General features: G+C 36.5%; 1 protein-coding gene across 4 annotated transcripts in view; it reads right to left on the bottom strand.

Annotated features, from left to right (window-relative positions):
• The window catches only part of STAG1 (stromal antigen 1), a 425,662-nt gene that overhangs the window by 250,235 nt on the left and 150,150 nt on the right, over nt 1-25,277 (bottom strand). For all 4 annotated transcript variants that reach the window (XM_037844464.1, XM_037844439.1, XM_037844447.1 and 1 more), the window contains exon 5: nt 24,781-24,945. In XM_037844464.1, the coding sequence (XP_037700392.1) occupies nt 24,781-24,945 (165 nt within the window). The remainder of the gene's footprint in view (nt 1-24,780; nt 24,946-25,277) is intronic.

Here is a 25,277-nt window from a genome sequence, read left to right as displayed (position 1 = left end):
TAGGTAAACAATCGAATACATTTAATAAAGAATATGATTAATTGGGAGTAAACGGTATTATATATATTTGGCAAGTTCTTTCCTGCTCAAAATATGACCACCTGGAATCCTTAGTTTTTGTTTTCTTTTTTTCCCAGTCTTAACCTAAACTGTAACATAATGATCTCTCAAATTCAATAAACTATCTACAAAACAAATTATAGCATCTACAGAATCAGAACCTCAATCAACCTCATTTGATTCTCACAAGAAGCCATTATAATAGGCAGGATATCAATCACTGGTAAGGAAATTAAGGGTGGAAGATGTTTAGTGACTTACCCTAGACCATCACAGCTAAATAATGACAAATTTCTATCCAAAATTCTTCCTTCTACAGAACACTGGAGATCAATAATAGGCAGCAATGAGAACTTTAAAAACACCTGGAGATGCATTAAGCGTCCAAACAATTGTAAGCTAAATTTTATTCTGAATCCTGAAGGCAGCATCTTAAGGATAACAAATCTCTTAAGACGTAATGTCATTTCTATCATTTACAACCATTCCTAAATGCAAATTTGTCCTTTTTTTTTTTCTTGTACTCTAAAATATCGTAACAGCTCTTGGGTTTTTTCCTCTTATTTCATTCTTCTACTGATCTTTCTTCCCAACAACTTCCACTGAAAATATCTAGAAGTAACAGTTCACTGTACAATTTCTTTACCTATTTAAATAGTTCACAAAGTATCCCTCTACTTCCTTAGCTCTTTCTGAAACCTGGCTGCTCTCCCCATGATCTCAGATCACTACACTACTTCCTTTACAGTTCTTTTATGATAACTGCTGTCTCCTATCTATTAATTGTCATATACAAGTCATCCTACTTCTTTGAACATTCATAACTGATCAGCTTTTAAGACCCTTGCCAAGTGGCTTATCTTCCTACGGCCATTACTCATTCTTGTGATGTATCAACCTCTTGAGTCACCCCTCTCCTCCACTCCTAGTCACTAAAGCTTTGTTTCCTGCTCCTTAGTTTTCCTTTCTACCCTAATTTTAGCCACTATCCTGGGGCATTTTAATACCCTTACTGAAGATACATAAAATATCTTAAGACCCACAATTTACTTCAGTTGATGAACAAAATAAATATTTTTCCTTCAAACTCTCCTTCACATCTTAGATATCTAGGAATTACTCCATCTTCAAAATCATAAATTTCCACATTAACTGTTATGATCTCAAACCCCTATCCATTTAGTACATAACTCCTGATATTCACGCTATGCCTCTCAAGCCTAATCAAGAACTTTAGTCCTATAACCTGTCCCTTTATCTTGATTTCATTTCCTTTCCCATTCATGGGCTGTCATTTTAAATTTCTTATAAATTAGGACACTTTTACAAGGTAAAATAGGGTGCTATTAATAATTATAATTATTAAGAATGTCCTAAATCCTATTATTTAAATCTCTTGCCAGTACTCTGAGCTGGCTGGTATTGAGGCTGGCTTCAATCACTTTTGGAAGATTCTTCTTGGGACCACGGCCTAGCAAAAATTAACGAATTAAAACAATATATAATCAATTTCCTTCTGCATTTGGAAACAAAACTATCAAATTTTTTTTGGACACAAATATTCATAGCAGCTTTATTTGTATTAGCCAAAAAGGGGAAACAACTGAGAGGCTCATCAACAGGTTAACAGATACACTGTGACCTATCCATCAACCGGAATGCTACTTGGTAATAAAAATAATTGATAGGTGCAAAAACATGGAGTAAACACAAAATAATTATGCTGAGGGAAAGAAATCAGAAACCATATAGTACAGACTTTATGATTCCATTTATATGAAACTCTAGAAAATGCAAACTAAACTTGAGTGACAAAAAGATCAGTGGTTACCTGGGCATGGGGGACAAAATAGGAAGGGGTCCAAAGGGAAGGATTACAAAGCTTTGGCGGCAATGTATGTTTTTGTAACTTGACTGTGGTGATAGTTTCATGGGTGTATAAATGCCTGAACTTAAAAAGTTGTGCACTTTAAATGTGTGCAGCTTATATCAATTATACCACAATTTAAAAATAGATGGTAAAGTACAATTATAAAAATGTGCTATCATCAATTGTAATAAATGTTCCACCCCAATGCAAGGTGTTAATAATAGGGTCGTATATGGGAATCCTGTATTTTATGCATGATTGTTTTGTAAACCCACAACTTCTCTAATTAAAAAAAATAGATGGCAGGCTTCTGCTAGATTAAAAATTCATTGCAATGTGTGAACATTCATTGACCCTTTCTTAAAGAAACTTACAGAATATGATCGTGGGACAATTGAGGAAATTTACATATGATTGGATAAGTAATATGGAATTCTGGTTATTTTTCCCTGGTTGTAACAGTGTTGTAGGGAAATGTTATTCCTTAAAAGAGGCATGCAAAAGAATACAGGGTGAAAGGGTTTATTACTGAAAATGCAATCATGGAATCAAATAAAAGAAAAATACACATACATACATACACAGATAAAATAAGTATGGCATAATGCTAAGGATGACTCTAGGTTGAGGGTATACAAATGTTCAACCCACTCTTTTTGTGCTTTTTTTGTATTTGTGAAGTTTTTCGTAAAAGGATGGGGGAAAATAAGTTAGTATGTCCCTTTATTTCTTTTTCATTTTACTACTGTCTTCATTCAACACACAACAATATTCAGTAGGAATGTCTTTTAAATATCCTCCTATGTAGCAGAAAACAACAGTCATAAAACATCCAATCATTTAATTGGCGAACATTTTTCTCTCTCTCTGAGTGGCTGGGATCATTCCATAGATATCAGCTGAAGCTGTTAATGAAGCAGCTATTCTAGTTGATCTACCATCATCATCATCATCATCATCATCACCATCACTCCCCTAACTACCACAAGCACTATGTTCCATAGTCTTTACATGTACTGTTCTAATGTAACTCTCTTAACGGTCCTATGATACAGATATTATCATCATCATCCCTATTTTGCAGATGTGAAATCAACAGTAACTTGCCCAGAGTTGCAGTTTTCCAGTTTGCTAAAGCTGCCAAAATGCAATATACGAGAAATGGATTGGCTTTTACAATGGGGGTTTATTAGTTCACAAATTTACATTTCTAAGGCCATGAAAATGTCGTAATTAAGGCATCAACAGTACTATACCCTCTCAGGAGAAAGGCCGACAGCATTTGGAGTTCCTCTGTCACATGGAAAGGCACATGGCAGGAACTGCTGGGCCTCTCCAGGGGTTAGCTTCTGGTTTCCACGGCTTTCTTCCAAAATGTCTCTGGGCTTGTCTTAGCTTCTCCCAGGGGCAGACTCTGGATTACGTATCTTAGCTTCTATCTCTCAGCTTCTCCGAGCTCTCTCTCTCTCTCTCCTTCTCTCCCCCTCTCCCCCCCTCCCTCTCTGTGAGCTCTCTTAAAGGACTCCAATAAAGGATTAAGACCCACCTTGAATGGACAGGGTCACATCTCCAAGTCAATAATTTAATCAAAAGGTCCCACCCACAATAGGTCTGCCCCTCACAAGACTGGATTAAAAGAACATGGTCTTTTACGGGGTACATAACAGATTCAAACCAGCACACACAGGATAACCTGAGGAATGGGTTTAACCTGTTTTTTTAACACAGTGCTGGTAAGAAGCAAAAATTTAGAAGCGCAAATTTAAGTAAAATTTTTAAAGAGTGAATTCAGCCCACAAACTGCCAGTTTGCAATATATGGTAAAACAATTAAGGCCTCTGGCATTGTTACAGTAAGAAAGACCACCCAGACTTTCCAAAAAATTCCTTTTGGAATCCATGATCCCAGTCAGAAGTCAAAATGTCCACTTCTATTCATGAATCCATAATCAATGATAATTATGAAACTAGAAACTTCCTCCACACTGAAAACAGGTTTTGTGGGATGCACAATAGGCAGTCCTCACTGATGGACTTTTCTTGAAGTCCAGAGGAAACATAGCCTTCAGGCTTGGTTTGATTAAGCCACAGGATCAAGGACCTGGCTTCCTTCTCTCATTGTGCTGTGCCTTCTGAAATGTCAGATTCAGTCTAGGACTGGGTCTTCCTCATGATTCCAAGACGCTTCACTAAAGGATGGCCGACAGTGTCCGAAATCCTCTGTTAGCTGGGAAGGCACATGGCTAGCATCTTCTTGCTCCCAGGTTGCATTTCAAAATGGTGTACTCCAAATGTCAGTGTCAGCTTCCAATGGTCATCATCAAAATGTGTCTCTCAGCTGCAGAGAGCAGTGTGCTCCTTCTGTATGAGCTTTTATAGGGCTCTCAAATTGTTTTTTGAAGGGTTTTCTGCTTTAGATATGATTAAATCAAGAATATGGAGTGAGAAACTACACAAGCATATTCAATCCAACTTTACTAAATTGGACAAAGGAAGAAATCTTAAGAAACCTCATTTACATTTGCCACATCTTTATTCATGTGACATTTTCTGTGTTTCAATAACTGCTAATAATATGAACATAATATTTTGGAAGGAACCAATAAAATAAGTTAGGTCCCCCTCTTTTAAAATGAAACTAGAAGAATGGATATTTATAAACAATAAGATAGATAAAAATAGGAACATTTTTCCTAAAAATGGCATAATGAAATAAAACCCATTATATGCACACATAAATATAATCCTTTATTTATGTACATATACATATGAGTATCATAATCACAAGCATAGTAATAGTTTTATCTTTACTTAGTTCATCTGCCCTAAACTATCTGTATACAATATGATACAATATGATATACATGGGGATAATTTAAGGGAAAACACGAAGGGAATTAATAACATCTAAAACATCTAAGTTAATTTAAAGCCATAAACTTGACAGCATTAAGTACTAAAAGCTAAACAACTGAAAAACAGCAAATGCCTCTGGATGTAATTGAACAGAAGCTAAGAAAATTTCTAACTAGAGTTCCTAACTTCCTTCAGGATTCTAGTTCTAGGTAAACTGTAGGCAGTGAATGCTCTAATCCTAGCAATAATCAGCAGCTTTTATAATCTATGGTGTTTTGGAACAATTCAGCAATACCAAAATATTTACTTTGCACCTTCCCTCTAATCATCTAAAACAAATTTAGTGTGACAGAGATGGCCAATTGTTTCAATTTGTGTCCTTTCTTCCACAGTATGCACTAAAGCTGGGAAATAGCTACCAAGTCATGGACTACCTTATCCAGCTCAGCTTTAGTATATGGTAGTTCTTGTCAATGCACTACAAACATGCCAAGGCCTCTAAGAAGGACGTACTCCTCCTCCATTCTCTCGCTGCTTCCACCAACTCAATGCAAACACCATTGAGGCTCCAAGTGGAAGAGGAGTCAGACAAAGGAAGGAGTTGAATCATATGAAGAAATGACATCTACCACTAATGCTAGTATTGGATGGTTACATAAATGAGAAATTAATGTCAATCATCGTAAGCCACTGATACATTGAGGTGTGTGTGTTTTCTGTTTTTGTTTCTGTTTTCTTTACAACATGTAGTATTACCCTAATACATGCAGTTGCTTGAATTGTTCAAGACAGGTTAAAGTACCCACAAGGTTAATTTCAGGGACTTTCTAAATATGTGGGAAAACAAAATTCATTTTCTTTTAAGTTAATATTAACCTATCATTTAAGAATTTTCAAGAAGCTATGGATTCAAATGAGCAGTTTATATCTTTTTCCCTAAAACATCCTGTATACTGTTTTTCATTGTAGGAAAATGGGGGAAACCAGAACTAAAGTGCTTAAAAAACAAAAAAAGAAGAATTAGCCTACATTAACTCATACACGCTATTAGGTCAAAACGAGAATAAGGATTAATCAAATCCATGGAAGGATCAGATATTTATCAAATAATTTCTATGTTAACATTCTTTCTCATAAAAATATCTTTAACATTTTGCCCAACAAATAGCAAAAACACAATTCTCTCTTCACTTGCTCACTGTTCTACTGGAGTCAGTAATCAGCTGTGAAGTAAATTTAAATACATCTTTGGGAAATAGAAGACAACTTCATAATTCAAATATTAAATAGCTATACACCAAAAACTCATGAGAAAGGTTTATGCTTAGAGCTTTCTTATTCTTGTATCCAAATAACCTAAGAGTTAAAGCTTTAAGTGACAGTGAGATGGCAATAAACTATGAAATATCCTGGACTGGTTCCAAACGTCATTTTACGATGTGGCTGTGGAGTCTAAACAATAAAAGAATTTTGAGACACAACTAAATCTCTAAAACAACAGCTATGGTTATTGAATAAAAATACAATCAATTGTGGGATGTCATTTTAACCTTTTATTTTACAGATAAGCAAAGACATCATTCAATGGAGACCTCTTTGTCTGCCTTTCCTTAATTCCAGAGTCAGATTTTCTGTCCCTGGTCCAGAAGGACAAAAGAAAATTACAGAGAGTTCTTTAAGACATGTTGGGACACGAAACCTGAAAGACAGGTAGCCCTGGCATCAGAAAGTATTAAACTGGAGGATGGGAGAAGGAGGGGAGAAGTTTGCAAAGGTGGTGAAAGAAGCACCTGCCTTGGGCCAAGTAAAATCAGGTTTTACTCTGAAGTGACCCTGAGCCCACCCGCATACCTTCCCTACTATATACATTCAAGCTTGACTACATGTATTCAACTCCATCATTCCTTGATTCCTGCCTTCTTGTACAGCTCCAATTTCCTCATGATGGTGAGCACCAGGACTGCAATACCACTAACAATGAGTAAAATGACCATCACAATGAAAACACTGAGGTTATTTGTCAAATGCTTCATGGAGGGTGATGACGAGGGGTGGATTTCTTATCCAAGTAGAGATTATCAGCAAGGGGCCTCCACACAACTGCATACTGAGACTGCTAGAGCAGGGAACAGTAATTTATCAACAGCCCTCCTCTCAAAATAAGCAGTCAGCAATATATAACTCATCATCAAGGGCCTTCTATGAGGTGTGGTTCTCCTACAGCTTGATATAGATGGTGGACTGCTTGTAGTACACAATATCCACGTACTTGAGATGTAGGTAGCACCAGTTACAAAAGAGTCACTGAAGCTCAGATTCTCCTTCTGAGAGTTTAAAGGCATAGGCATCCTAGCAATGATGCTTAGCAGAAAGGATAGTCTTTCTTGTCCAAATCATGGATACTAATCAAGTTTACAAACCAGCACAATGACATGTGGTTGTACTAGTGAGCCTTCAAATACCCTTTCTGTCAGAGATGAGGTTGTACAAGCAGTCAACAGCCACAAAAGTATGGCTGCTAGGTTTTACCAGGTAATCAACATCCACAAAGGCATGCTGGCAGGCTTCACCAGTCTCTGACCATTCTTGTGGCCATTCAGGCATGCATTCATCAGTAGAAATTTAAGAGAGCAAAATGGAGCAGTTCCCTTTAAGAACCACCAGCAGGAGTAGAAGAGGTGGAAATGGGCTTCTCCTCTGTGAAAGTAACTAGAAAGGGGCCGGAGGACAACAGGGACCCTGGTTTCAGGGTGTGAGCAGCCAAAGAGGATCCCAGACACTATGTGGAGGGTACACCGACAAAAACTGAGGAGAGATAGTTGCTGGAGGGACGCCGCCAGTGCGTTCCCGTCAGACAACCATCCGCTGGCAGCAGCAAAACCACCAACTGGCAAGGGAGTGAGCATCAGCTCTCCACTCCCATGCAGCAACCTTGACAGTTTCCTGAGGGGTGATCCAAAACAGACAGCGGAGAGCTCCCGTGAGAAAAGTGGGAAACCCCTGGTCTCCCACGACAGAAGTGGGGGAGGAGTAGTGTACAACAGGCAGAAGCAGGGAAGGGAGAGATGACATAACAGCAATAGGGACCCCTCCCACACGCCAGAGACTCGCAAGCAGAAGGCAGGTGAAGAACCAGCAGGCAGGGCCCACGTTCCATCTGCGGGTGCCCTTGATCAAACTCCCTGCATACCTGCTCAGTGCCCGCATGGCCGCCCCAGGACAGGCATTCCCCAGTGCACAGAGAGAAGGGGTGCACTGATTGGTTCCCTACCTGGATTGGACTCCACACACGGCACAGGAGAAGTTCAGGGAACACCTACTTGAGAGCGCCATCTGCTAGCAGATCAGGGACACTGCACCCCAGCAAGCTGTACATTAACAGTGCCACCTGCTGGTAGGTTAGGGAAACTGCACTCCAGAAAACTCTGCCTCAGGAGCGCCACCCGCTGGTAGGCTTGGGAAACTGCATTCCAGCAAATCAAATTATATATAAATGCTCAAATAATTCTGCACTTTCCAAAATAACCCTATCAAAACAAGCAAATGCACCGAAGCCAGAAGAAAATTACAAAGCACTTGAAGGATCTAGAAGATACGGACAAGCCACATGGACAAATTAAAAAGCTGCAACAGACACACAATTTAGAGCAATTAAAGAAGTAAAAATCTTCAAAATAACTTCAACGAGATAGCTAAAGACATAAAGGAAATCAAGAAGACTATAAGAGCATAAAGAGTTTGAAAGAGTAAATTAAAAAAAGCAGACCTTATGGAAATAAGATACTGTGGATCAAATTAAAAATACACTGGAGACACACAATAGCAGATTTGAAGAGGCAGAAGAAAGGATAAGTGAACTTAAAGACAGTAACTGAATGCGAGCACACAAAAGAACAAATGGGGAAAAAAATCAAAAAATTTGAAATGGATCTCACACAAAGGATGGACAACATGAAGCAAACAAATGTAAGAATCACTGGTGTCCCAGGAGAAGAGAAGGGTAAAGGGCTAGGAAGAGTGTTTAAAGACATAGATGAGAAAAACTTTCCAAACCCTCTAAATGACGTAAATATACAAATCAAAGATGCCGAACAAACTCCAAATAGAATAAATCCAAATAAAACTACTCCAAGACATATACTGATTAGATTGTAAAATGCTGAAGATGATGAAAAACTTCTCAAAGCAGCAAGAGAGAAGCGATTCACCACATAAAAGGGAAACAACATAAGACTAAGTACTGACTACTCAGCAGACACCATGGAAGCAAGAAAGAAGTGGTGTACCATATTTCAGATCCTGAAAGAGAAAAATTGCCAGCCAAGCATTCTTTATCCAAGAAAGCACTCTTTCAATATTGAGGGAGAGTTTAAAATTTTCAAAGACAAACAAACACTGAGAGAATCTGTTAACAAAAGACCTGCCCTGGAAGAAATACTAAAGGGAGCTCTACCAGCTGAGAATAAGAGAAAGGAGAGAGAAGTGTGGCGAACAACACAGAATTGAAGAGTTATTAGTAAGGGTAACATAAAGGAAAAAAGAGAGAGTGGGAAAAAATTAGATCTATCAACTAAAAACCAAAGGATAAGATGGCTGGTTCAAGAACTGCCTTCACAGTAATAACATTGAATGTGAATGGATTAAGCTCTCGATTCTAGTAGAATGGATTGAAAAATAGGACCCATTGATATGTTGTTTATAAGAGACTCATCTTAGACCTTGCGACACAAAGAGACTGAAAGTTAAAGGATGCAAAAATTATTCTACACAAACTGCAATCAAAAGAAAGCTGGGGTAGCTATACTAACATCAGACAAAACAGACTTCAAATGCAAAGATATCATAAGAGACAAAGAGGGACACTATATATTAACAAAAGGAATAACTCACCAAGAAGAAATAACTATTATAAATGTTTACGCACCCAATCAAGGAGCTCCAAAATACACGAGACAAACATTGGCTAAACGGAAGGAAGCAATAGACACGTCTATAATAATAGTGGGAAACTTCAATACACCACTCTCTTCTATAGATAGAACTAGACAGAGGACCAATCAGGAAATTGATAACCTAAACAATATGATAAATTAGACTTCAAAGGCATACATGGGGGGGGCGGGGCAAGATGGCGGATTGGTGAGGGGTATGTTTTACTTACTCCTCCAGGAAAGTAGGTAGAAAGCCAGGAACTGTGTGGAATGGACACCGCAGAGCAATATGACTTTGGGAATACTTCATACAACACTCATGAACACGTTGAACTGCTGATATTAGTGAAATCTGTAAGTTTTTGCGGCCAGGGGACCCACGCCCCTCCCTGCCAGGCTCAGTCCCATGGGAGGAGCAGCCTTCAGTGCTAGGAATGAGAAGGGAGGACTGCAGTGGCAGCTCTTATCGGAAACTCATTCTACTGATCCAAACTCCAATCATGGATAGACTGAGACCAGACACCAGAGAATCTGAGAGCAGCCAGCCAAGCAGAGAGGAGAAAGGGATAGCAAGAAACAGCAAGAAAGGCCCAAAAAGAAAACTGGAGGCTTTTTGGAGTTCTGGTGAACATAGAAAGGGGAAGGGCAGAGCTCAGGCCCTGAGGCTCACATTTTAACCCTGAAGAAAAACTGACTCTCTGCCCCCTGAACTTTTTCTTAATTAATTTTCCTTAATGGCCTTAATTGCTTTGTCTCTTAGCATTTCAATAACCCATTAGATCTGCGAGGAGGGCCCCCCTTTTTTTTTTTTTATCTTTTTTCTTCTTTTTCTAAAACAATTACTCTAAGACGCCCAATACAGAAAGCCTCAAAGACTTGCCATTTCGGCAGGTCAAGATAAGAGCAGAATTAAGGGAGCTCTGAGACAAAAGGCAATAATCCAGTGGTTGAGAAAATTCACTAAACACCGCAACTTCCCAAGAAACGGGGGGCGTCCTCTCAGCAGACTGGGAGCCTCCCTACACAGCCGTGGAGCCCAGAACCAACCTGGGGGGATGGCACTCATCTGTAACATAGCACAGTCATCCATCAACAGAGGACCAGGGGGGTGCACGGCCTGGAAGAGGGATCCACTAGCGAGTCTCAGGGGCCATACCAAGGACTTCTGGGTCAGTGGCAGAGATAAACTGTGGCAGGACTGAACTGAAAGATTAGACAACTGCAACAGCTTTAAAACGCCAGGAAAACCAAGGAGATTTGATTGTTAGAGCCACCCCACCCCCGACTGCCCAGACACACACCCCATATACAGGGTGAGCAATACCAACTACACACGCAAGCTTGGTACACCAATTGGACCCCACAAAATTCACTCCCCCACTCACCACAAAGGCAAAGTGGGGGAGAACAGGCTTGAGGGGAACAGGTGGCTCATGGACGCCACCTGCTGGTTAGTTAGAGAAAGTGTACTCCACGAAGCTGCAGATCAGACAAATTAGAGATAAGGATTTCAATTGGTCTACAAATCCTAAAAGAACCCTATCAAGTTAAGCAAAGGCCAAGAGGCCAAAAACAACAGAAAATTTTAAAGCATATGACAAAACCAGACGATATGGATAACCCAAGCCCAAGCACCTAAATCAAAAGATCAGAGGAGACACAGTACCTACAGCAATTAATCAAAGAACTAAAGATGAACGATGAGAACATGACATGGGATATAAAGGACATGAAGAAGAGCATGGCACAGCATATAAAGGACATCAAGAAGACCCTAGAAGAGCATAAAGAAGACATTGCAAGACTAAATAAAAAAACGGATGACCTTATGCAAAATAAAGAAACTGTTGACCAAATTAAAAAGATTCTGGATATTCATAGTACAAGACTAGAGGAAGTTGAACAACAAATCAGTGACCTGGAAGATAACAGAACAGAAAATGAAAGCACAAAAGAAAGAATGGGGAAACAAATCGAAAAAATCGAAACAGACCTCAGGGATATGACAGATAATATAAAACGTCCAAATATAAGACTCATTGGTGTTCCAGAAGGGGAGGAAAAGGGTAAAGGTCCAGAAAGAGTATTCGAAGAAACTGTTGGCGAAAACTTCCCAAATCTTCTAAACACCATAAATACACAAATCATAAATGCCCAGTGAACTCCAAATAGAATAAATCCAAGTAAACCCACTCCAAGATATATTCTGATTACATTGTCAAATATGGAAGAGAAGGAGCAAGTTCTGAAAGCAGCAAGAGACAAGCAATTCACCACATACAAAGGAAACAACATAAGACTAAGTAGTGACTACTCAGCAGACAACATGGAGGCGAGAAGGCAGTGGCATGATATATTTAAAATTCTGAGTGAGAAAAGTTTCCAACCAAAAATACTTTATCCAGCAAAGCTCCCCTTAAAATTTGAGGGAGAGCTTAAATTTTTCAGACAAATGCTGAGAGAATTTGCTAACAAAAGACCTGCCCTACTTCAGATACTAAAGGGAGCCCTACAGACAGAGAAACAAAGAAAGGAGACAGAGACAGGGAGAAAGGTTCAGTACTAAAGAGATTCGGTATGTGTACATTAAAGGATATTAAAAGACAGAGGGAAAAATATATATGACAAACATAAACCAAAGGATAAGATGGCTGATTCAAGAAATGCCTTCACGGTTATAACGTTGAATGTAAATGGATTAAACTCCCCAATTAAAAGATATAGATTCGCAGAATGGATCAAAAAAAATGAACCATCAATATGTTGCATACAAGAGACTCATCTTAGACACAGGGACACAAAGAAATTGAAAGTGAAAGGATGGAAAACAATATTTCATGCCAGCTACAGCCAAAACAAACCAGGTGTAGCAATATTAATCTCAGATAAAATAGACTTTAAATGCAGGGATGTTTTAAGAGACAAAGAAGGTCACTACACACTAATAAAAGGGGCAATTCAACAAGAAGAAATAACAATCATAAATGCTTATGCAACCAATCAAGGTGCCACAAAATACATGAGAGAAACACTGGCAAAACTAAAGGAAGCAATTGATGCTTCCACAGTAATTGTGGGAGACTTCAACACATCACTCTCTCCTATAGGAAGATCAACCAGATCAACCAGACAGAAGACCAATAAGGAAATTGAAAACCCAAACAATCTGATAAATGAATTGGATTTAACAGACATATATAAAACATTACATCCCAGATCACCAGGATACACATACTTTTCTAGTGCTCACGGAACTTTCTCCAGAATAGATCATATGCTGGGACATAAAAAAAGGCTCAATAAATTTAAAAAGAATGAAATTATTCAAAGCACATTCTCTGACCACAATAGAATACAATTAGAAGTCGATAACCATCAGAGACTTAGAAAATTCACAAATACCTGGAGGTTAAACAACACACTCCTAAACAATCAGTGGGTTAAGGAAGAAATAGCAAGAGAAATTGCTAAATATATAGAGACGAATGAAAATGAGAACACAACATACCAAAACCTATGGGATGCAGCAAAAGCGGCACTGAGGGGGTAACTTACAGCACTAAATGCATATATTAAAAAGGAAGAAAGAGCCAAAATCAAAGAACTAATGGATCAACTGAAGAAGCTAGAAAATGAACAGCAAACCAATACTAAACCAAGTAGAAGAAAAGAAATAACAAGGATTAAAGCAGAAATAAATGACATAGAGAACAAAAAGACAATAGAGAGGATAAATAACACCAAAAGTTGGTTTTTTGAGAAGGTCAACAAGACTGACAAGCCCCTAGCTAGACTGACAAAATCAAAAAGAGAGAAGACCCATATAAACAAAATAATGAATGAGAAAGGTGACATTACGGCAGATCCCGAAGAAATTAAAAAAATTATAAGAGGATACTATGAAAAACTGCATGTCAACAAATTGAATAATGTAGAGGAAATGGACAATTTCCTGGAAACATATGAACATCCTAGACTGACCAGAGAAGAAATAGAAGACCTCAACCAACCAATCGTAAGCAAAGAGAACCAATCAGTCATCAAAAAGCTTCCCCCAAATAAATGCCCAGGGCCAGATGGCTTCACAGGGGAATTCTACCAAATTTTCCAAAAAGAACTGACACCAATCTTACTTAAACTCTTTCAAAACATCGAAGAAAATGGAACACTACCTAACTCATTTTATGAAGCTAACATCAATCTAATACCAAAACCAGGCAAAGATGCTACAAAAAAGGAAAACTACAGGCCTATCTCCCTAATGAATATAGATGCAAAAATTCTGAAGAAAATACTTGCAAATCGAATCCAAAGTCACATTAAAAAAGTCATACACCATAACCAAGTGGGGTTCATTCCAGGCATGCAAGGAAGGTTCAACATAAGAAAGTCAAATCAATGTATTACAACACATTAACAAATCAAAAGGGAAAAATCTAATGAGCATCTCAATAGATGCTGAAAAAGCATTTGACAAAATCCAAAATCCATTTTTGATAAAAACATTTCAAAAGGTAGGAATTGAAGGAAACTTCCTCAATATGATAAAGAGCATATATGAAAAACCCACAGCCAGCATAGTACTCAATGGTGAGAGACTCAAAGCCTTCCCTCTAAGATCAGAAACAAGACAAGGATGCCCGCTATCACCACTGTTATTCAGCATTGTGCTGGAAGTGCTAGCCAGGGCAATCCGGCAAGACAAAGAAATAAAAGGCATCCAAATTGGAAAGGAAGAAGTAAAACTGTCATTGTTTGCAGATGATGTGATCTTACATCTGGAAAACTCTAAGAAATCGACGATACAGCTATGAGAGCTAACAAACAAATTTAGCAAAGTAGCGGGATACAAGATTAATGCACATAAGTCAGTAATGTTTCTATATGCTAGAAATGAACAAACTGAAGAAAAACTCAGAAAAACTCAAACAAACTCAAGAAAAAGATACCATCTTCAACAGCAACTAAAAAAATCAAGTACCTAGGAATAAACTTAACCAAAGATATAAAAGACCTATATAAAGAAAACTACGTAACTCTACTAAAAGAAATAGAAGGGGACCTTAAAAGATGGAAAAATATTCCATGTTCATGGATAGGAAGGCTAAATGTCATTAAGATGTCAATTCTACCCAAACTCATCGACAGATTCAATGCAATCCCAATCAAAATTCCAACAACCTACTTTGCAGACTTGGAAAAGCTAGTTATCAAATTTATTTGGAAAGGGAAGATGCCTCGAATTGCTAAAGACACTCTAAAAAAGAAAAACGAAGTGGGAGGACTTACACTCCCTGACTTTTGGAGCTTAGTATAAAGCCACAGTTGTCAAAACAGCATGGTACTGGCACAAAGATAGACATATAGATCAATGGAGTCGAACTGAGAATTCGGAGACAGACCCCCAGATCTATGGCCGACTGATCTTTGATAAGGCCCCCAAAGTCACTGAACTGGGTCATAATGGTCTTTTTCAACAAATGGGGCTGGGAGAGTTGGATATCCATATCCAAAAGAATGAAAGAGGACTCCTACCTCACACCCTACACAAAAATTAACTCAAAATGGACCAAAGATCTCAATATAAAAGAAAGTACCATAAAACTCCTAGAAGATAATGTAGAAAAACATCTTCAAGACCTTGTATTAGGCGGCCACTTCCTAGACTTTACACCCAAAGCACAAGCAACAAAAGAGAAAATAGATAAATGGGAACTCCTCAAGCTTAGAAGTTTCTGTACCTCAAAGAATTTCTCAAAACGGTAAAGAGGCAGCCAACTCAACGGGAAAAAATTTTTGGAAACCATGTATCTGACAAGAGACTGATATCTTGCATATATAAAGAAATCCTATAATTCAATGATGATAGTTCAGACAGCCCAATTGTAAAATGGGCAAAAGATATGAAAAGATACTTCTCTGAAGAGGAAATACAAATGGCCAAGAAACTCATGAAAAAATGTTCAGCTTCCCTAGCTATTAGAGAGATGCAAATTAAGACCACAATGAGATACCATCTAACACCGGTTAGAATGGCTGCCATTAAACAAACAGGAAACTACAAATGCTGGAGGGGATGTGGAGAAATTGAAACTCTTATTCATTGTTGGTGGGTCTGTATAATGGTTCAGCCACCTGGAAGTCAATCTGGCAGTTCCTTAGAAAACTAGATATAGAGTTACCATTTAAACCAGTGATTGCACTTCTCGGTATATACCTGGAAGATCGGACAGCAGTGACACGAACAGATATCCGCACGCCAATGTTCATAGCAGCATTATTCACAATTGCCAAGAGATGGAAACAACCCAAATGTCCTCCAACAGATGAGTGGATAAATAAAATGTGGTATATACACACGATGGAATACTACATGGCAGTAAGAAGGAATGATGTCGTGAAACATATGACAACATGGATGAACCTTGAAGACACAATGCTGAGCGAAATAAGCCAGGCACAAAAAGACAAATATTATATGCTATCACTAAGGTGAACTTTGAAAAATGTAAGACAAATGGTTTATAATGTAGAATGTAGGGGAACTAGCGATAGAGAGTAATTAAGGAAGGGGGAACAATAATCCAATAAGAACAGATAAGCTATTGTGGGTAAATTTAATGTTCTGAGAATGCCCAGGAATGATTATGGTTTGTTAATTTCTGATGGGTATAGTAGGAACAAGTTCACAGAAATGTTGCTATATTAGGTTACTTTCTTGCGGTAGAGTAGGTACATGTTGGAAGTAAAGTAGTTAGCTTAGGTTAGTTGTCTTTTTCTTACTCCCTTATTATGGTCTCTTTGAAATGTTCTTTTATTGTATGCTTTTTAATATTTTTTTTTTGTTTTTTTTAGTTTTCTTACACTTGATTAAAAAAAAAAAAGTTAAAAAAAAAAAAGCAAACAAACAAGGAAAGAAATATGCAGAGCCCCCTTGAGGAGCTGGTGGAGAATGCAGGGGTGTTGGCCTGTCTCACCGCGATGGCTGCTAACATGCTCACAGACATATGGGACTGGTGGTTTGATGGGTTGAGCCCTCTACCACAGGATTTGCCCTTGGGAAGACTGTTGCTGCAAAGGAGAGGCTAGGCCTCCCTATAATTGTGCCTAAGAGCCTCCTCCCGAATGCCTCTTTGTTGCTCAGATGTGGCCCTCTCTCTCTAGCCTTAAAGAATACCTGGACCCTATTTGCGACTTGATAAAAGTTTCACTCACTAAATTTATTCTTCAGAAACTGAAATCCTTCAAAGTGCTCCTACGCCAGCTAAGTCCCAAGACACAGAGGCAATAGCCTCTTCAAGAACATAAACTAGATTAGATGTATCCTTTGCTCATAAAGTTGACACCCCTTTTCAACACAAACAGATTAGGGTGGTCAAAAAGACATCCCTAAAGATCGAGAACGTGATTAAACTAGAGGAAGGGGTGGCAACAAAGAAGAGGGAATTTAACAAAGGATTATGAATCCTGAATCTTTATATAATTTTCTTTTTCTTAGTTGCTAGGGTATTAGAATAGCTAGAAGGAAAGAACTGAAATAGTGGAAGTGCAACATAGCATCCCTTGAAATCTGTTCTACAGATACTTGTTAAATGGTAATTTGAAAGCTATAGCTTTTTTGTATATATGTTATTCTTCACAATATGGAAATAACTGAAACTATGGTAGTTTAACTCATAACAACTTTGGAAATTTCCTACATATCTACTTGTTAAATCATACTTTGAAAGATATTACCTTTTTGTATATATGTTGCATTTTATAATAACTGGGAGGGGAGATTGGGGCGGGGGGAGAACCAGCAGCATTGCTCCCCACCTCCACTCTGACCCTGGCATGGTCAAGGGGCAAAGGAAGAACAATATGACTACTGGCACTGTCACCATCGTTGGGCCCAGATTCCCCACCAGGGTCAGGCCACGGGAACGAGAACGAGATAGGAGAGGAAGATATTCAGAGGGTTTGGAATAAGGACCTGGTATCTGCTGCCTGGCCAAGAGTCTAAAATTGTGTTGCTCTAGCATCTCCATGAGTTCTAATTTTTTTTTTTTTTTTATAAGAAAAGGTATAGCTGATGAAGTTAATGATCATGTATATCTCAATAATTTTCACAGCATTATTAAAAATATCAACATTTCACTTACTTGACAATCCATCAGCCTCCATGGAAAAGACCATCTAACTACGGACTTTTACATACAAGAGGAATAAACTTCTATCTTATTTAAATAACCTGTTATTTTCAGTTTTCCACTTTTATCCTCAAACAACCTAAGTATTTAGAATATTGTATTATATGATTTAAAATCCTGTATCCAGTATCTTGTACTGTAGTGGTCACAGCTTTCAACATGTACTTTTATATTACAATATTCTGCATTAATTAATTCTATCCAAGTATTCAAGTACCTATATTTGCTTAGTTCTAAAGGTTTTTACTCCTCATCTCCATTACAGTATCTCCTTCCTTCAATTCCTTCTACCCACCTTTGTCATAAAGTTTCATTGCAGTCAATAGTATATTTCTCTTCTTCTTTAATGACTCATTTAACATTTCTTTTATAATATTTAATATTCTCTAGTCATTTTAATACTTCTTAAAACTTAAGCTTTTAAGTCAATATAAACATTATAAATTTCAAGTTATTATAAACTCTTTTATCTATTAATAGCTCAAAAATGTATCAATTCCTGTAAAAGTCACTTTGAAAACGTACAGGTTAACAGGTGAGATTTTAGTAAGCTCACAGCTGCTTTTTATTTTCCTTAGTATGTCTTTTTTTTTCAGTAAACACCACCAAGACAAAATCTAGGAATCATCCTGGATTCCTTCCACTTTCTCATCTTCCAGAATCATTCCAAAGCTTTATATTTGTAGAATCTCTCACTTCTTCCCAATCCTCAGTGACATTATACAAATTTGAACTTATATTACTTCTAATTAGATCAGTTAAAAAAAAGAAAACCCTCCTAATTGGTCTCTCTGATTCCATTCTTACTGTACTATCCCACCTAATCATCTAAATTGCTTCCAGAAAGACATTTTTTAAAAAATACTTTGTTTCTGAAATACTACCAATTTCATGATAAAGGCAAAACACTCAGCGTTCAGAATCTAGACTCTCACTTGGTTTTATTTTTATTACATCATCTTATGTCTTCTATGGTCAGGTTACAGGTTTCATATTTGCTGTGCTATTTCTACTGCAAAGAATGCCCACTGGTACTGCATAGCTAATTCCTACTCATCTTTCAAGACTCAGCTCATGTTACAGTTACTCTGCAAACCTTCTATGACCCCATCCTACAGGCCTATCTAAGAGAATCTGGTTCTTTTCAATTCTGATAGGGCAAAACGACTAATAGACAGAATGACCATAAATAAATCAAGAGTTTGTGAAATGCAGGATAAACAAAAGCAATTGGGTTCTTGAATACAATGTTTAGCAAAGTCTTTACATTCCATACTTCCCTTCAAGGAGGAAAGGAATATGCCTATTTTTCTAAAAATATCTGACTACAGAAGCACTCCTTTGGGAAGCATTCCAGAAACACCTTAAAAAAAAATCTGAAATAATAAACAAGATAGGAAGGTACAGAACACCCAGCCCCAACAAATACTTAACATTTTGCTACCATGTTTGTTTCTTCTTGTTTTTGTTTTTGCTTTAGTTTCAGTTTACAGCTGAAACACCCTATATACACCTTCTAGGTCCCATTCTCTTTCTCCCATCATTCTCAGTAAATAAAGAATATAAAAAACTTGGTGTTAAAATAATTTCATGTATGCACTTATAGTTATATAAAGAGATCATACTTTATATACCATTCTGTAACTTGCTTTCTCACACAAAGCACATTTCTGAAATTTATCTATAACAATACCTACAGCTCTAGATCACTCATTTGAGAATTTAAGTTTCTAAATACACCACATTTCATTTATCAATTGTCCTGCTCATAGGCATTTAGGTTTTCTACTATTACAAACAAAATTAGCAATAAACATTCCTGAAAATGCCTCCCGTAGATACATGTCCAAGAATATCTATCTCTAGAGTTACATTTAGGAATTGAACTGCTTTTTTCAATGCTCTATCCTCAATAAAAAGAATAGTGGCACCCACAATGTGAGAATTCATTAAATATTTATTGAATAAATAAAGACTGGATAGGTAATCCAATTTTTATCAATATGGCCAAAATTTTCTTCAAAATGAATATACAGCTTTGTATTCCCACAAGTCACTGCTTTATAACCTTCCTAACTTTGGCTATCTCCCCACCTTTTTTATGTTCCTCAATATCATGGTTATGACAACAGCATTTTATTCTTTTCCACCCATACTTTTATTAGATTTTTTCCTTAGAACCTTATTGATTTAGCTTCTATTTTAAATGGGCTCATGTTTCCTATTATATGTTCTAATTGGTTACTACTGCTATACAGAAGACTACTGATTTTTTTGTGATGTTAATTTTCTATATATGAATCTTGCTTAACACTCATTAGCTCTAATAGTCCATATTTTCTCTTGAAATTTCTACTTAGACAACTGAATCCTCTGAATCTGTAAATATGGGTAATTCTGTGTGTTTCTTTTCAACCGTTGTGGTTATTTCTTTTTTATTTTTGCTTTCACTGCATTTGCTAGGGTTCCCAGTACAGTGAATGTTGAATACTAGTTATAATGTTTGTTCCCAGGAATTTCACTATTAAAAAGATGTGGTGTGAGCTACAGATTTTGGGAAGATAACACTTACCAAGTTAAGAAAGTTCTCTCTTGTCCCTAATTCATCAAGAGTTTTGTATATCATGAATATTGGCTACTTTTATCTAAGTTTTTTCTAAACACTGTATGTCAATTCAGATAAATATGGGTCTTTTTCTCCTATAATCTGATCATTTGATACATTACAGTAGAAGATTTTCTAGCATTAAACCATCTTTGCATTCCTAAAAATTCCTGGGTCTTAAAAATTAATTAAACTCAAATTGCTAATATTTTGATTTAATTTTCTCTACAATGTCTCTAATTAATTTCCACTTCTACTTTATTATTCCTTTCTTCCTAATTTCTTTAAGTTTGCTGTCTTTCTCTAGCTTCTATTGTTGAAAGCTTAACATTAATAGATTTAAAGTTGTGTATTTTCCAAGTGGTGCTTTAGTTGGCCCCAGCAAGTTGTGATACATATTGCTTGAACTGACAATCACATTAGACACATTTTGTGATTGACATTCTTTATATTTCCTCTTTAAAAACTATGAGCTATTTAAAAGTGCATTTTCATACTTCAAAGTATATTTACAATTTAGAAGGGGAATATTGTGTGTTTCAACATTAATTGTATTATAGTCGAAGAACAGGAAAGCTTTTGTGCTGGTTTGTATATATTATGTCCCCCAGAAAAAGCCATGTTCTTTAATGCAATCCTGTGGAGGCAAACATACTAGTGTTGATTAGGTTGGAACCTTATGATTGAGTGTTTCCATAGAGATGTGCCCCACCCAACTGTGAGCGACACCTTTGATTAGGGTGTGACCTTGATTGAATGTTTCCATGGAAATGTGGCCCCACCCATTCAGGGTGGGTCTTGATTAGTTCACTGGAGTCCTATAGAAAGATCTCAAAAAAAGAGGGACCTCAGAGCAACTGAGTGACATTTTGAAGAGGAGCTGCCATTAAGAGAGGATAAAACACCCCAAGAGCAACATTTTTGGAGAACACCATTTTGAAACGCAACCTGGGAGCAAGCAGATGACAGCCAGGTGCCTTTCCCAGCTAACAAAGGTTTTCCAGATGCCAATGGCCATCCTTCAGTGAAGGTACCCTATTGTTGATACTTACCTTGGACACTTTATGGCCTTAAGACTGTAACTTTGTAACCAAACAAACCCCCTTTATAAATGTCAATCCATTTCTAGTGTTTTGCAAAAGGGCAGCATTAGCAAACCGGAACAAAAGATATGTCATTATTTTCACTTATCTGACTCACTCCTACAAACGTTCTTTGGATCTGAGGACATGGGTCTGGAAATTTCTTTACAATTATCTCTTCAAAAACTGCATCTCTTATATCCCCTCTGATCTCTTATCCTGGCAAATTCTGCAACACTTCGCTTCATCCCAAAGTCTCTCTCTCTCAACTGCCTTTTCATACACACACACACACACACACACACACACACGCACATATATATTTTTTTTTACCCCCTTGTATCTCTAGGCTACATTTTAAGTAAATGTCTAATGAATGCCAATTCTTTAACTCCTTCTTTGAGAATTTTTCCTCAGCAAAACCAATTTACTTAATTTTTTAATTTTAAAAACCTATTGTCAATTTTCAACAATTGTCCTTTTCCGTATCTGCCTATTCTTCACTTATCTGCCCCCTCTCCTCCATTATGGACTAGATAGAATTTCTTATTTCATCCCCATCTTAAACATGCTTATTTATTTCTTTTACCATTTATTCCTCCCCATCTAAGGTTTCTGTGACTACCTCTATTCATCCTAGGAACTCAATTGCAAACCCAAATTATATAATGTGGGCTTCCTGCCCTAAGAAAATATTAGTGATTTTTATAGATCAAGTCACCAAACAAGTCAGCAGACACTTCAATTCAGGTGCTGGTTATAAAAACTATATCTGTCTTCTCCCTTCCCTTAGCCCTTCATTTACTATAAATGGGTTTTTACTATAATTTATATTGTCCAAACTAGGATCCTTTTGAGTATTAAAGGAATCACTAATAAAAACTACATGGGGACAATAAGCATCAACTTGGAATCTCCAGGCCAATCTGAGATATGTAATTACCCTAAACATAAGCCTTTGCCTTTTTTCATCCTCATGTATGAGTAGGGAGACTCACATTAGGGCCTGGCTTCCAGTAATAAGCCTGATTCTAGTATCCTGTTCTTCATGGAGTATTTTTAGTCATTTAAAACACAAAAGTCAAATTCCTAGCTATTCAGGTCCTAAGTTCAAGTCCGCTCTTCGTTTTGCAGTTTTTCTTATGCCCACACCAAGGAAATAAGTAGTTTGTTTCTAAACTCAGTGATGACTGCTTGTATTCTCTTTTTAATATTTTATCTGTAATTAAGTGTGAAGCAAGGAGGTGGTAAACAGTGAAATTACTGTGCCACTACCTTCAATGGAAGGCTCTCATCAATTCTTTAAATATGCATTACCTTTGCCTAGCAACCACTTTCAGGACTTTATATTAAAAAAATACTTTTACATGGACAATTGAGATACATATAAGGAAATTTAAAGAGGTGTTGTTTTCTATAGACCAAAACTGCAAATAGCCCAAATGATAGAAATTAGCTAAATAAATCATGGCCCAGCCATACTCAGAAATATTAGGCAAACATTAAAAATCATGAGATAAAAACGTATAGGAAAAAAAATGCCCACTACAGAAAACTGATTGAAAAAAAAATTACATAAGTTTATAAATTAACCAGAATATAGCTGGGAAGGAAAAAATATAGTATGAACAATTTTAAAAATACATTAAGTAAAAAATGTCTGAAAAAAATCTTTCAAAAAGGTTGAAAAGGTGAGTGAAAACCAAATCATAGAATGTACCAAGTCCTCACTACTAAGTCTGATCTTTTATATTTCAGAAACTGTGGACCCACGAAATTTTAAGGAGGAGAAGATAACAGCATGAAGCAGTGTTTTAGGGAAAAGTAACATGGATAAAGAATACAAAACATATTAGATGCAAGAAACATGATAGCGCAACCAATATTTTCTTTCAAATATAGGTAAGATTTTGTTCACATTAAATAAAACAGATACTGAACTGTAATATATGCATTAAAATTATCTTTATATATACAAATGTCTTGTAAAATGAAGTCTGATCTGAAAAAGTAATAGCAAAAGACCAAAAACACAATTTGTAAACCTTTACATAAAAATTCACTTCCGTTATTTTTCTGTTTATTGATATTTCCATCTTAAGGTGGGAAGCAATAAAGTAGGTATAAAAATTAATATTTCTGTAGTTTGTTAAAAATTCTTCAACTAAGTGTAATGAAGAAATTGTCAAGTTTAATGGCTCAAAGCCACTTAATTTATCAACTTTCAAAGTATAATTACATTTTATAAACCTAAATAATTTTCAAAATCAAACTGAAAATGAAACAGCAAAAGTAAACACACAGCAAACAAACAGGTTTAACATATTTTCAATCACTAGTGTTCAAGGAAATGCTAATTAACATATCACCATTTTTCACATGCATTATTTTTATATATAAAATATCCAATTGCTAGTACTATTAAAATGAAAAGTGGGCATTTGCTAGACTTCTGGTGAAAGGGGAAGTAAAACATTTTTGGAGAGTAATATGTTATTTATGTATCACAACAATTAAAAATATACTTTAAAAAATAATAGTACCTCCAGGACTATATTTTTAAAATATGCAGATGTAAAAATAAATAATGAATAAATTTTATAATATTGAAAAACATGTAAAGCCCCACTAAAGGAATAGTAAACTGACTATGGAATATCCTCATAATGAATTAGTAATAAGTCAATAAAAACATGCTTTTGCAAAAATATTTATATTTGGTGAGTGAATGAAGTGAGATAAAAGAAAGTAAGAAGGTTATGAAAGATCATACACACACCGCAAAAATAACCATGACATATTAATTGTGGTTATTCCTGATTCACTATTTAGGAATTGTTTTTGTAGACCTTTTCCGTCTTTCAACATCCTACAATACACGTGTTACTTCCAAAAGATCAAATTCTAAAAAATATATTACTATGGCAATTGGAAAACTTTTGGTCAACTCATATTATATGCAAAATTCATTTTACTAAGCATAACCTAATTTAAAGTTTATTTTATTATTAAAGAAAATGCCTTTCCTGGTGCTCTTTACAAAACAATAAAAAACTTTCAGATAAACTTCTTGATTATACCATTAACAAGAATATATAAAAACTCGATGTATACATTAAGATGTTCCTCATAGGTTACTGACGGTACTGCTTTGAACGTGAACTAACAAACCACTTAAAACTTACCTGCATTGCACTTTTCCCCAGTTTCACCACCTCAAATAATGTAACAGGTTCCCCTTCACCATTCTGTTGAGGATGCCCATTAGCTCTTCCACGGCCTGTTCCTCTAACTCCAGCTTCAATTCTGCTCTTCTCTCCTGAAGATTTTCGAGGTTTCTTATTTGTAGACTGAATAAAAGTATGAGGAAAAAATTACTGTTAAATACAGGCTGACCTTACTTTATAAAAGATGATGTCAAATTATGTCTGCTCCCATGAAAGGTATTTAGCACTACTACAGATAAGACACAATCACTGACCAAAATAAGTTTTACAGTTTGTTTTCAGCTTTTTCATTTGTAATAAAAATGAAGTGCAAAAGGCAATACATAAGTTGATACATACAAGGTATGAAAAATAATTTAAAAAATTGATTTATGGTGCAACAATGCCAATGCTGAACAACTTCATCATGCCCTCTTGAAATTTCCTCTTCTTATCTCCTAAATCCTCTACTTCCT

This window comes from Choloepus didactylus, chromosome 1 (assembly GCF_015220235.1).
Source record: "Choloepus didactylus isolate mChoDid1 chromosome 1, mChoDid1.pri, whole genome shotgun sequence".
Lineage (NCBI taxonomy): Eukaryota > Metazoa > Chordata > Mammalia > Pilosa > Megalonychidae > Choloepus > Choloepus didactylus.
The sequence above is the reverse complement of the archived record's forward strand: the minus strand, read 5'-3'. Positions and strand labels throughout refer to the sequence as shown.